The 11,532-nt window shown below is 41.6% G+C and overlaps 1 protein-coding gene across 1 annotated transcript in view; it reads left to right on the top strand.

The window, feature by feature from the left end:
• LOC123087065 (protein ILITYHIA) overlaps positions 1-11,222 on the top strand; it is a 23,855-nt gene extending 12,633 nt beyond the window's left edge. Inside the window, exons 29-60 of the mRNA XM_044508966.1 lie at positions 2,027-2,104; positions 2,177-2,324; positions 2,848-2,970; positions 3,056-3,112; positions 3,195-3,305; positions 3,427-3,618; positions 3,748-3,921; positions 4,334-4,444; positions 4,534-4,603; positions 4,677-4,755; positions 4,839-4,941; positions 5,025-5,195; positions 5,324-5,446; positions 5,527-5,640; positions 5,984-6,090; positions 6,161-6,212; positions 6,295-6,401; positions 6,492-6,551; positions 6,643-6,757; positions 6,942-7,052; positions 7,146-7,283; positions 7,359-7,481; positions 7,638-7,709; positions 7,904-8,016; positions 8,774-8,932; positions 9,006-9,102; positions 9,179-9,361; positions 9,834-10,028; positions 10,113-10,280; positions 10,367-10,499; positions 10,702-10,789; positions 10,933-11,222. Coding sequence (XP_044364901.1) covers positions 2,027-2,104; positions 2,177-2,324; positions 2,848-2,970; positions 3,056-3,112; positions 3,195-3,305; positions 3,427-3,618; positions 3,748-3,921; positions 4,334-4,444; positions 4,534-4,603; positions 4,677-4,755; positions 4,839-4,941; positions 5,025-5,195; positions 5,324-5,446; positions 5,527-5,640; positions 5,984-6,090; positions 6,161-6,212; positions 6,295-6,401; positions 6,492-6,551; positions 6,643-6,757; positions 6,942-7,052; positions 7,146-7,283; positions 7,359-7,481; positions 7,638-7,709; positions 7,904-8,016; positions 8,774-8,932; positions 9,006-9,102; positions 9,179-9,361; positions 9,834-10,028; positions 10,113-10,280; positions 10,367-10,499; positions 10,702-10,789; positions 10,933-10,972 — 3,715 coding nt within the window. The 3' untranslated portion in view covers positions 10,973-11,222. The remainder of the gene's footprint in view (positions 1-2,026; positions 2,105-2,176; positions 2,325-2,847; positions 2,971-3,055; positions 3,113-3,194; positions 3,306-3,426; positions 3,619-3,747; positions 3,922-4,333; positions 4,445-4,533; positions 4,604-4,676; positions 4,756-4,838; positions 4,942-5,024; positions 5,196-5,323; positions 5,447-5,526; positions 5,641-5,983; positions 6,091-6,160; positions 6,213-6,294; positions 6,402-6,491; positions 6,552-6,642; positions 6,758-6,941; positions 7,053-7,145; positions 7,284-7,358; positions 7,482-7,637; positions 7,710-7,903; positions 8,017-8,773; positions 8,933-9,005; positions 9,103-9,178; positions 9,362-9,833; positions 10,029-10,112; positions 10,281-10,366; positions 10,500-10,701; positions 10,790-10,932) is intronic.
• The last annotated feature ends 310 nt before the right edge of the window (positions 11,223-11,532 follow it).

Raw genomic sequence — 11,532 nt, 5'->3', positions numbered from 1 at the left:
AGTACACATGGTCATGCTGTTGAGTACTCCCTCCGTCCGAAAAAGCTTGTCCCTTGGGAGTACTTCCTGTCCCATGCTGCTGTTGAGCCACCCAGTCTCCTGCAGGTGGCTTGCTGCTGCTAGTGCCCAACAGTGACGCCAATGGTCATGATGCTTAATTGCAAGTGAGCGTGAGGGAAACATGGTGGGCTGAGACAACAGTACACATCGTGTGCTGCCATGGAGAAGGGAAAAATGGAAATGAAAAAAGGGGAAAGTATACAGAGTCACTCACCACTTATGCAATACTGTGAGGGTTAAGTGGACGGAGTTGACAAGTTCAAAGGCAGCATTTAGATGGTTTTAAAGTCCAGGGGGGGACATAGTCACATAGTAACATGTGGGCCTCTCCTTTTGAGGCAGTTGAAAAGCGAATGTAATTATTACTTTCAGTCAATAGTTGAGTGGATGTTTTTTTCGTAGTACACGCAGGAGAGCTGTGTGTCATTCCATTAAAACAGGGAGGAGACTCCTGCACCAAAGACAGATGGCACACCCACACGCCCTGACAAAACTAGCAAAGAAACGCCACACAGACAGAAGCACATGATCGGCATGCCCAGGGGGAGGGGGACTAAGAGTCTGCTGTGAGTGACCTTAAGAATAGCTCGCGGAGTCCCTGGGCAACAGTCGAACACCATAGCGCGCTCTCATTTGCCAGTCTGTAAAATCAAGGAGACACATGGTCTAGCGCCATTAGACACAAAATTGTTCCTATGTTTCCAAATCTCCCAAGCGCCTAAGATGATGAGAGAATTAAGCCTTTCTGGAATTCCTTGGGTACTCCTTTGCATCCGCTGAACCACCAGCTTGAGAAGCGAACTGCAGTAAGCTGGGGCGCAATGGCAGCCAAACCAAGCCTTTGAAGATTCGACACCCAAACCTGCCGAGCGAAAACGTATGACACAAGGATTGTTAGCCATAATCTTGACTTAGCGCATTCGTTAGCGGACGTGTGGCTGTGCCGTTGTGAAGAACCGCACGACCGGCGGACGTGGTTCATCTAGTTAGTTAGATGTGATCCATTGAGTGGATAAGGGCTGGACGTGCATGTAGGAATTAGTTGCATGTAGTTAGCGTCCAGTTGGTTAGTGGGCCGATGCTAGTGGTGTGCGTGCGCTTGTGCAGCTGGGTATAAAAAGCCCCCTGATGTACTGATCGAGGTGCTGGTTGGTTGCCGAGCCACAGTGAGAGGGGCCTAAGGAAGATGTAGTCTCCGTCGGGACCGTGGTGTGCGCCCGGTCGACGTGAAAGTTCTTCCGGGTTGTGCTGCGTGTGTGTGTGTGTACATGTATGTGTTTGAAGGAGTTGAGTTGAATAGAGGCCAACATACAGGCCGTTCGTCGCCGGGAAACCAAGTGTCTTTTGTTCATCTTCTTCTACCTCCGTCTGGCGTTCGTTCGCCGGGAGGCTGGTTCGGCGTGTGTCGCTGAAGAGCAGGCCCAACAGTGTTGGATTGACAATTCCACCTGATCACAAAGTGGACAGGCCACAGGGTGCAGTAGTCTCCTCTCTTGGCGAGGCAATCAGCGGTCCAACGACGGTTATTAATAGCAAGCCAAATAAAAAAACTTACAAGGCAACGGGCCCAGCTTTTCCAAGGCGCAAATCTGATAGACCATAGGAAGAAAGCATTGTGAGCAGACTTGCTGGATTATGAGCCCGACTGTGAGCCGTCATCAATGCTGGTCAGGAATTTCTTGTTGAAGGGTCAGACCATCCACCAAGTCCGAATATGCCAGTATTCATTTCGGACTTGTACAGTCCAAGGAATGTTGCAACCCTACTTGACTTATTTTCATCTTCAATTTGGTATTTTGAAGGCATAGTGCCTCGCTCATGTATTACAACCAATAGGATTAGTCATTGCTTCAATTTTTCTTATCACTTTTATTCTCATCACAAGGGCTGCCTTTCTTTGAAAAGATAGTATTAGATATATCCATTGTTTTATGAATGTTCACCATACTGAATCTGCTATTTCCAGAGCGTCTGCAAAATCCCGTGAAGGAGCATTACTTGGATTTGAGTGCCTGTGTGAAAAGCTTGGCAGACTATTTGAGCCGTAAGTGTAGAGCTATTTACTTCGTAAAGATTTTCTGGATGAAAATGGTTCATTATGATTCTTGTCTTGCAGTTATGTCATCAAGATGCTACCCTTGCTACTAGTGTCTTTCTCTGATCAAGTTCTGGCAGTGCGTGAGGCTGCTGAATGTGCTGCTCGCGCAATGATGTCTCAGCTCACCGGTCATGGTGTGAAGCTTGTCCTTCCTTCACTTCTGAAGGTGCACATGTCTCTTTCTTTTAATGCTACCAAACTGCATAATTTCTGCATTATACTGAACAACTACCCACGGTCACGTGCTCTTCGTACAATTGAAGTTCGATGCATTTGCGGAATATTTGTTTGTTTCTCCATTAACACACTGCACTATTCTTAGATTTTAGCTTGTATATGTAGACAACCTGGCTCAGAAACAACTAGTTAGATGCATTTGCATATTATCTACATGTGTCTTTTCAGTTAATCAACCAGAGAGAACCCAGCATCCCAATGACTACCTGTTATTCCTGTTTTGTGCACATTCTGATGATGCTACTTCCTTGTTTGTATCTAGCATTTACACTTCTTGTTTTGTTCTTCTATTACCGTGTTTGTTACTATTTCAAGTACAAGATGAGTAGAGCATATTATCATATCCTTGTTGAAATACAAGGGACCTATGCCGGTACAAAAAACTGAAGTCCTTGTAATATGTGTTTTCTTAAAATGCACATATCTGGATGAGTTTCATGTACTTCTTCCAGGGCCTAGAGGATAAAGCATGGCGAACTAAGCAAAGCAGTGTTCAACTTCTTGGCGCTATGGCATATTGTGCTCCTCAACAGCTATCTCAGTGTCTTCCGAAGATTGTCCCAAAGCTAACAGAGGTATATGATCGGATTTGCATTTGGAACTTATAATCTGCATATACCTTAGTATGCCTTTTCATGTCATGTATCATCTATTCTCCAGGTACTAACAGACACACATCCTAAAGTGCAAGCAGCGGGACAGACAGCCCTCCAACAGGTAATGCTTGCTTGCTTATTTCTCATAGATACTGGGATGCTCTTGTGCCTGATCTCTGATGGGTACTGTTTTATTTTTCCAGGTTGGAAGTGTCATAAAAAATCCTGAAATAAACGCACTTGTCCCGATTCTTCTGTCTGCTCTGACAGATCCAAATGACCACACAAAACATTCTCTTGACATCCTTCTTCAGGTGAACTTAGATTTGAGATAATGTTCATCCTGGTTTTTCATTTCAATTGCGTGCATCACCTTGTTGATAAGGAGGGATTATCATAACTATCTTTACCTCATATGACTTCTGTTCTTGGCAGACGACTTTCATTAACTCCATAGATGCACCATCACTTGCGTTGCTGGTGCCTATTGTGCACAGAGGATTGAGGGAGAGAGGTGTTGATACTAAGAAGAAAGCTGCTCAGATTGTTGGAAACATGTCTTCTTTAGTTACAGAACCAATGGATATGATCCCATACATAGGATTGCTCTTGCCTGAAGTCAAGAAGGTGATTTCAACGCCAATCCTGCATAACTAGCATTTTGAAGTGATTTCTTACTATCACTTGTACTAAGATTTTGATTTTGTTAAGTCAACCATATTTGATTCTAATACTCTGATTGATGATATTTTGTAGGTTCTAGTGGATCCCATTCCTGAAGTCAGGGGAGTTGCTGCTCGAGCTCTTGGGTCTCTTATAGTAGGAATGGGTGAACAAATATTCCCAGATCTTGTGCCATGGTTGTTAGAGACACTAAAATCTGATAATAGTAATGTTGAACGATCTGGAGCTGCCCAGGGACTAAGTGAGGTTGTTTACTTTTCCATGGCTTGCTTCAAACACTTTCGTTTGTAGTATCAGTATGACCTTTTTTAGATTTAGCAGTGTGTTATCATGGGATGGTTTGTTTCGTAACTCTTCTGGGAGCATCAACTGCAATAGACATTCAATCTAACATTTGTAGCCAAGATAATCCACACATGTAATTTTTACACATTGCTTGTCAGTTCTCCCTTGTCTGACACTTCATTTGATTAGGGGAATTTATCGCTTCATAAAACTATTTTTTTATTCCTGAAGTTTGTTAATGACTGCCCAAATGTAGTACCGTGGGAGTTTGAAGGAAGGCCAATGTTTCCAAGTTTCCTTCTACAGTTAATAGCTGGTGTGGTTTGATTCTTTCTCTTAGTTTATAATTGTGACACATGTTGTTAACTTCCAGGTTTTAGCTGCTCTTGGCAAAGATTACTTCGATCAGATTCTTCCTGACATCATCCGGAACTGTTCCCATCAGAAGGCTTCTGTTCGCGATGGACATCTGACACTTTTCCGCGTAAATTTACCCAGTTCCCTATCCATTTCTCGTACGACTATATTGCTTGTAATGTTCTAGCTTGTTCCTTACGTGTATTTCTTCTATAGTATCTGCCGAGGTCCATGGGTGCAATTTTTCAGAATCATCTGCAGGCCGTTCTTCCTGCTATATTAGATGGTAAGATAGTTGAACTTCGATGTCTGATGATCTGCTCCTACGACATTGATTCTCTAATTACTACTCTTGGCAGGCCTTGCTGATGAGAATGAATCTGTTCGTGATGCTGCACTTTCTGCGGGTCATATCTTTGTGGAGTACTATGCAACGACGTATGCCCTCACATTTATGTTGGATGGCCATTTTGTCAGTAATGCTCTTGATATATGATGCCATTTTTCTTTTTGTTAAATAGGTCTTTACCTCTATTGCTTCCTGCCATTGAGGATGGGATATTCAGTGATAATTGGCGTATCCGACAAAGTTCTGTTGAACTTTTGGGAGATCTTTTGTTCAAGGTCACTACCTCCTTTAAGTAGCACTGTATTCACATATTATGTTTTCTATATGGTCTACAATCTAGTAATGTTGCCATTTATAGGTGGCTGGAACTTCTGGGAAGGCAATCCTTGAGGGTGGAAGCGATGATGAAGGTGCTAGCACAGAGGCCCAGGGACGTGCAATTGTTGAAGTTCTTGGAAGGGTGAAACGCAATGAGGTTCTTGCTGCCGTTTATATGGTTCGCTCTGATGTCAGCTTGACCGTCCGGCAGGTATATGTTATATTTTACCCTTTTGTGGAAACTGGTGAATTCGGCTGTTTTGTCTTATGCTGTTTGAATATGCAACTGTTCCGCATTCCAGAGCACCCTTTTTCTAGAGCTTCTATTTTTCATGCTAGGCCGCGGTACATGTCTGGAAGACAATTGTAGCAAATACTCCAAGAACTCTGAAGGAGATCATGCCAGTACTTATGGACACCCTTATTTCATCTCTTGCGTCATCTTCCTCGGAACGGCGGCAGGTTCGTTCTATTTCATATACGGTTTGATCTTTCTGGAGAACTGTCCTGATTTTGATTTAACTATAATACTATATGCTCAGGTTGCCGGGAGAGCACTTGGAGAGCTTGTTAGGAAGCTTGGCGAGAGAGTTTTGCCCTCTATTATTCCCATTTTGTCACAAGGACTCAAGGATCCAAATGCTAGCAGAAGACAAGTAAGTATTCTTAGCTTGATATTCTTACAGAGTGGCTTAAAATTTGCAATTTAGGACTTCCGTGGAACTATTACCGAGGTTTATGTTGATCGCTCTATTTCCTAGTAGATACTGAATAGAAGTCTTCATATGGTTTTGTTGAATTCTGTTTTCCTATTAAAGTTTCTGAGATTGAATAGGAGGTCTTCATATGGTTTTGTTGATTTCTGTTATCTCATTGAAACTTCTCTCCAGCCAGCGGTTCCATTTGGAACTGTGCATTGATGTGCTTTCTTAATATATTTTGGATACGCCTTTTATCGTCTGGGAATGATCAGTGCACTATTAAACTTTTGCTCTTCAGGGCGTTTGCATCGGCTTGAGTGAGGTTATGGGAAGTGCTGGGAAACATCAACTATTAAGTTTTATGGGTGAACTTATTCCTACCATCAGAACTGCTTTGTGTGACAGGTTTGCTTTTTGGCTGTATAATTGTGTTATTTTATAGTGAAGTCTCACTAACAGCATGCGTATGTAACAGCACGCAGGAGGTTCGGGAATCTGCTGGATTAGCATTTAGTACCCTATATAAGGTAACACAACGGACTGCATTCTTATCATGGATAATTTGTTAGACTACATGTTTTATTTTTAACTTTCTTACCTTCTGTTTAGAGCGCTGGATTGCAAGCAATTGATGAGATTGTCCCCACACTGCTACGGGCCATGGAAGATGACGAGACATCTGCAACAGCCCTTGATGGCCTAAAGCAGATTCTAAGGTCTTTTTTTTTGTCACCATTCATTTAGTGAAATATAATGTTTTCACTTGAGCTGCTGAGATATGCTGATCTTTTGACATGGTTTTACAGCGTCCGAACTGCAGCTATTTTGCCTCATATATTGCCCAAATTAGTCCAGCCCCCTCTCTCGTGAGTGAACCGCTCATGCTACATTTTATACGTTTGTAGTTTTTCTTTATCAACTTACGTTCCTTACACATTACCTTTGTTGGGGGTGTAGTTCATTCAATGCGCATGCATTGGGAGCTCTAGCTGAGGTTGCTGGGCCAGGTTTGAGTTCACACATTGGAACTATCCTCCCGACATTGATACTTGCTATGGATGATGAAGATGTGGTGAGTGGCATATACTAAAAACACACTTCAGATCTAGCTTATCTATTAGTCATTTGATTGTTATTTGTACTCTTAGGTTCAATGCATCAACCCATTATTCAGTTTGTCCATTTTACCAGTAAAAGTGCTATATGCAGTGTATTTTATTACTGCTGACAGTAAATATTTCTCTTGGAAATTATAGGATGTACAAAGCACAGCCAAAAAGGCTGCTGAAACCATTGTGTTGGTTATTGATGATGAAGGAGTTGAGACATTAATACCTGAACTTCTGAGAGGAGTCAATGACAATCAGGTTGGTTCACCTGAGAATTCTGTGTGAGCATGAAGCAATATTACGCCTGCTGTTCATTTGAATGATTTCACAGTTTATTTTTTGTCTTACCAGGCATCTATGAGACGGGGCGCAGCCTACCTTATTGGTTTCCTCTTCAAAAATAGTAAATTGTATTTGGCTGATGAAGCTCCAGATATGATGTCTACCCTAATTACTTTGTTGAGCGATACTGATAACGCTACTGTATTGGTGAGCACTCATCATCCAGCACTCTCTTGTTTCAGTTTTTTCTACTTCCGAGACTTACTTACAAATGGTCAACAGGCTGCTTGGGAAGCATTTTCAAGAGTTGTTGGCTCTGTTCCAAAGGAACAGCTCCCTACACATATAAAATTAGTGCGTGACGCTATCTCTACAGCCAGAGATAAAGAACGTAGGAGGAGAAAGGTGCTACTTTGAACTTCTACATTTATGATGTTGCATATGTGGCAATACTTCTCACTTGCTTGCTCGGAAAATATGTTGCTACAATTTTCTTTTCAGAGGTTCTCCACGGTTAAATATGTTCTGCATGATATTTTAACACTACGGATTCAATTTCAGGGTGTGCCTGTTCTCCTACCTGGATTATGTCTTCCTAAAGCACTGCAGCCATTTCTTCCTATATTTCAGCAGGTATCTACTCGTGGAGAACTATTAGTTGTATTATAATCATATCCTTTTATGCCGAGCATCGAGTTGCAGGCATGGTGAACTTCTCGAGTGAGAAATATAAAGTGCATTACAAAGTCAAGACTAGTCTTGTTTTCTTCCTTCCACAAATTTAGATGTTCAGCACATTTTATACCACATCTTCTGTTGAGCTCCAGGGTTTAATTAGTGGGTCGGCCGAGACAAAGGAGCAGGCAGCAGAAGGTCTGGGAGAGTTAATTGATGTTACAAGCGAGAAAACACTTAGGGAAGTCGTCGTGCCAATTACAGGGTATGACTTTCTTATATTTGTCGAAATAATTATTGTGCCATGGTTTCATCCTTTCTTTAAGGAGCCACATGCTTGCTTTACAGTTCAAAAAACAGGTATAACAGAAATATTTGCAGCCATCAGCCGTGTTACTAGTTGCCATGCTGAACCTTATCTTCTATAGCATATTATTCTTGCGAAATGAACGAGCACCTCGTAAGTATATTGTTAACGCTCCACAAGTTCAATGGTAGTAGTAGATGAAATATTTACCCCAAGCTGCTCCTTGTTGATAGGTACTTCTGTTATTTTGTTTTTTCTTTTGTATGAAAATGTCAACTCCAAATTTCTGCACAAATCTGCTGTGTGGCCATAAGCTTGAACTTGAATGCAGAGCCTGATCCTGGAATGCATTATTGAATTTTATACTTTGCATAAATGACTATATGGGAAAAAAATCTATAAGCCTTTTGCACTTCAGTTCACACAACCTGCGTAGCCAAATTAAAATCCTACACTTTAAGCATATTCGGCACAAAACAAGTCATATTACTTTACGTTGTAGTTGCACCTTGTAACTTACGCTTTGTTTGATTTACCACTACATGGAACAAACCAAGAACAGCAGGCAGAGACAGGCTCTGTGACATACAAATCCGGCCTCTAAACATTGTGAAATTGCATGGTTTCTTGTTTACTCCTGCATGCTGGACTATCTTTTTGGTATATATAGTTATACAGGCTTGTTGCTCTAATATATGTTTTGTTTTGAGTGTAGACCTCTTATACGCATCCTGGGAGACCGATTTCCATGGCAAGTTAAGTCAGCTATCCTATCAACCCTGACTATTATCATCGCAAAAGGTGGTCTTGCACTTAAGCCCTTCCTTCCACAACTTCAGACAACATTTGTTAAATGTCTACAAGATAGCAACAGGTTGGTATGGTCTTCTCTTTCTGTATTTCTTTCGATGGTTTCATCTCTTTTCACATGAATGTATGATTTTCAGATCTGTCCGCACGAGGGCCGCATCAGCTCTTGGAAAGCTTAGCGCATTAAGCACAAGAATTGATCCTTTAGTTAGCGATCTTTTGTCCATGTTGCAGGTATTTTCGATATTAACCCTTTATTTTGGGAAGAGATGCAACTATCTGTGCAAAAGTAATTTAATGCTTTTTTCAGTCAGGAGATGACGCTGTTAAGGAAAGTGTGCTGTCTGCACTTAAAGGTGTTGTTAGGCATGCTGGCAAAAGTGTTAGCTCTGCAATCAGATCACGTGGGTGTACTCTTCTCAAAGATTTGCTGCAGGCTGATGCTGATGATGTCCGCAGTTCTGCTGCAAAAGCAATTGGTACATTATCTCAGGTATGGTAAATTGTGGCACCTTTTCAATCTTTACAGATATTATCAGAAAACCTTGGTGTATGCCTTGTGGTTGTGGCGTTCAGCTGAAATTAATTATCATTGTGCTCATTGAAAGTGAACCATAACTATAGGTCATGTTGTAAAACAACCCTGAAAGAAAATTGAAATATATATATGTCGAGTAATCCAGCAAAGAAAATGGATGTTCTAACTGGAGCATTTTACTTCAATATACTTTGAACAAGGCATCAATGCATCAGCAAATTACACGATAAGGTGCAACAAGTTGATCATGGTATTGTTTGGAAAGCAACTCCCCTAGGGAATTTAATGTTCTCTGTTGCAATTGCATACAACTATTCAGTCATCGTCTTGCCATTGTTTATCTGTGAAGGAACCATACTCCTGTCACAGTTGTTGGATTTTTTTTCTGAAGTCTTCTGTGTACTGAATATGCTTGTGCTTTCTTTAGTACATGGATGAGACCGAGACCACCGATCTGGTGCAGACCCTGTTGAGCATGGGCACATTACCAGACTGGTGTACCAGACATGGTGCTTTGTTAACATTCTCTTCCATATCAAGGCATTGTCCAACAAAACTGTGCCATTCAACATCATTTCCATCTATTGTTGATCTTCTGAAAGATTCGCTAAAAGATGACAAGGTATTGGCTCAATTTGCACTCCTTTGTTACTTCAAGTATCACTGTGCTTTCATGTGTAGTAACTCTTGTCTGTTTGTGGAGAAGTTCCCTGTTCGTGAAGCCTCTACGAAAACTCTGGGGAGGCTACTTTGTTACCAGTTACAATTTGGGGGCAGCACGTTGCAACTTGTTCAATTGCTCATCTTGGCCTTGCGTGATAGTTCAACCGAAGTTAGGAGAAGATCGTTGTCCTGTATCAAAGCTGCTGCGAAGGTTTATAATTAGACCTATTTCGATATGTGCATTCGTACCTCTATTCAAAAGTATTATGATGGTAATCTTATGGTTCTTTGCTGCAGATAAATCATTCAGCTCTTGCCACACATATCTCGATATTGGGCCCGGCAATTGGTGATACTTTGAAGGATAGTAGTTCGCCAGTACGCATAGCTGCAGAGCGCTGTGCCGTTCATGTTTTCCAGTTGACCAAAGGTACATGCATGTCTTCTAGGTCCCTGTTTTTCTATTGTGTCTTCGTTCATACTGTATGTATTTAATGCCGGAGACTACTGCGAATAAACTTTATGGCAAACTTCAGTTGGGCTTATTGTAAAGCTTGTATTTGTCTGAACTTTCAGCCTGTTACTTGTTTAATACTACTAATGTTCAAAACCAATTTACTACCTCTTTCCAGGGGCAGATTACGTTACTACTGCGCAAAAGCATCTCACCAACATGACAGGCTTAGAAGTAAGAAGACTTGCAAAGCTTCCTGTGGAGAGGTAAGAGAAATCTGACTAGTCTAGTACCTTCACCACGTGGATGCCCGTAATGGCTTGCATGTTTTTTCTTTTCATCTTAGCTAGTGAATCTGGATAGAACTTAATAGGGAACTTGGAACTTATTCCATGGCTTTCCACTGCAGTGACGACAGTGAAAGCAGTGACGATGACAGGAGAGCATAGACACTGCCCAGCCACAGCGGCCTCGAAGGACGTTTTCTGTGCCTGTCCATTCATACATCTTATAGGTAAACCGGTAATGGAACAGCGTGGTCAATTTTTGCCTGTGACCCTTGATGTAAACACCGTTTTTGACAAGTTACAGTACTAGAGGAAGGGGTCGGTGTTGTTTCTATTTCTTACTACAAATGAACAATGTTCATATCCGTATATTATTATTGAATGAGGCTAATCAGCAATAATTTTACATTTACTTGAGGTTGAGCACTTGCATGAAATCTAATCCCCTTGTTCACTTACTGTGCAAGCAAGAATCTGCTGCTGGCGCATAGAACAATCGACTCTGACGTGATACGATAAAACCAATGAATGTTGCAATCTAAAAATATGGATCTCTTCCCAGTGCTCAAAAATATGGATCTCGTCCCAGTGCTCTCCTCCCCTACGCTTCTCATCCGATGCCTCTTGCCCCTTGACAACCTCCTAAATTTTGCGGAATGTGTATTAGAGTTTGTTCTTTTGTACGCCTCTGTCTCAAAATAAGTGTCTTAACTTAGTACAAC

The sequence above is a fragment of the Triticum aestivum genome, chromosome 4A, assembly GCF_018294505.1.
Source record: "Triticum aestivum cultivar Chinese Spring chromosome 4A, IWGSC CS RefSeq v2.1, whole genome shotgun sequence".
Lineage (NCBI taxonomy): Eukaryota > Viridiplantae > Streptophyta > Magnoliopsida > Poales > Poaceae > Triticum > Triticum aestivum.
This window is presented reverse-complemented; position numbering and strand designations above follow the sequence as displayed.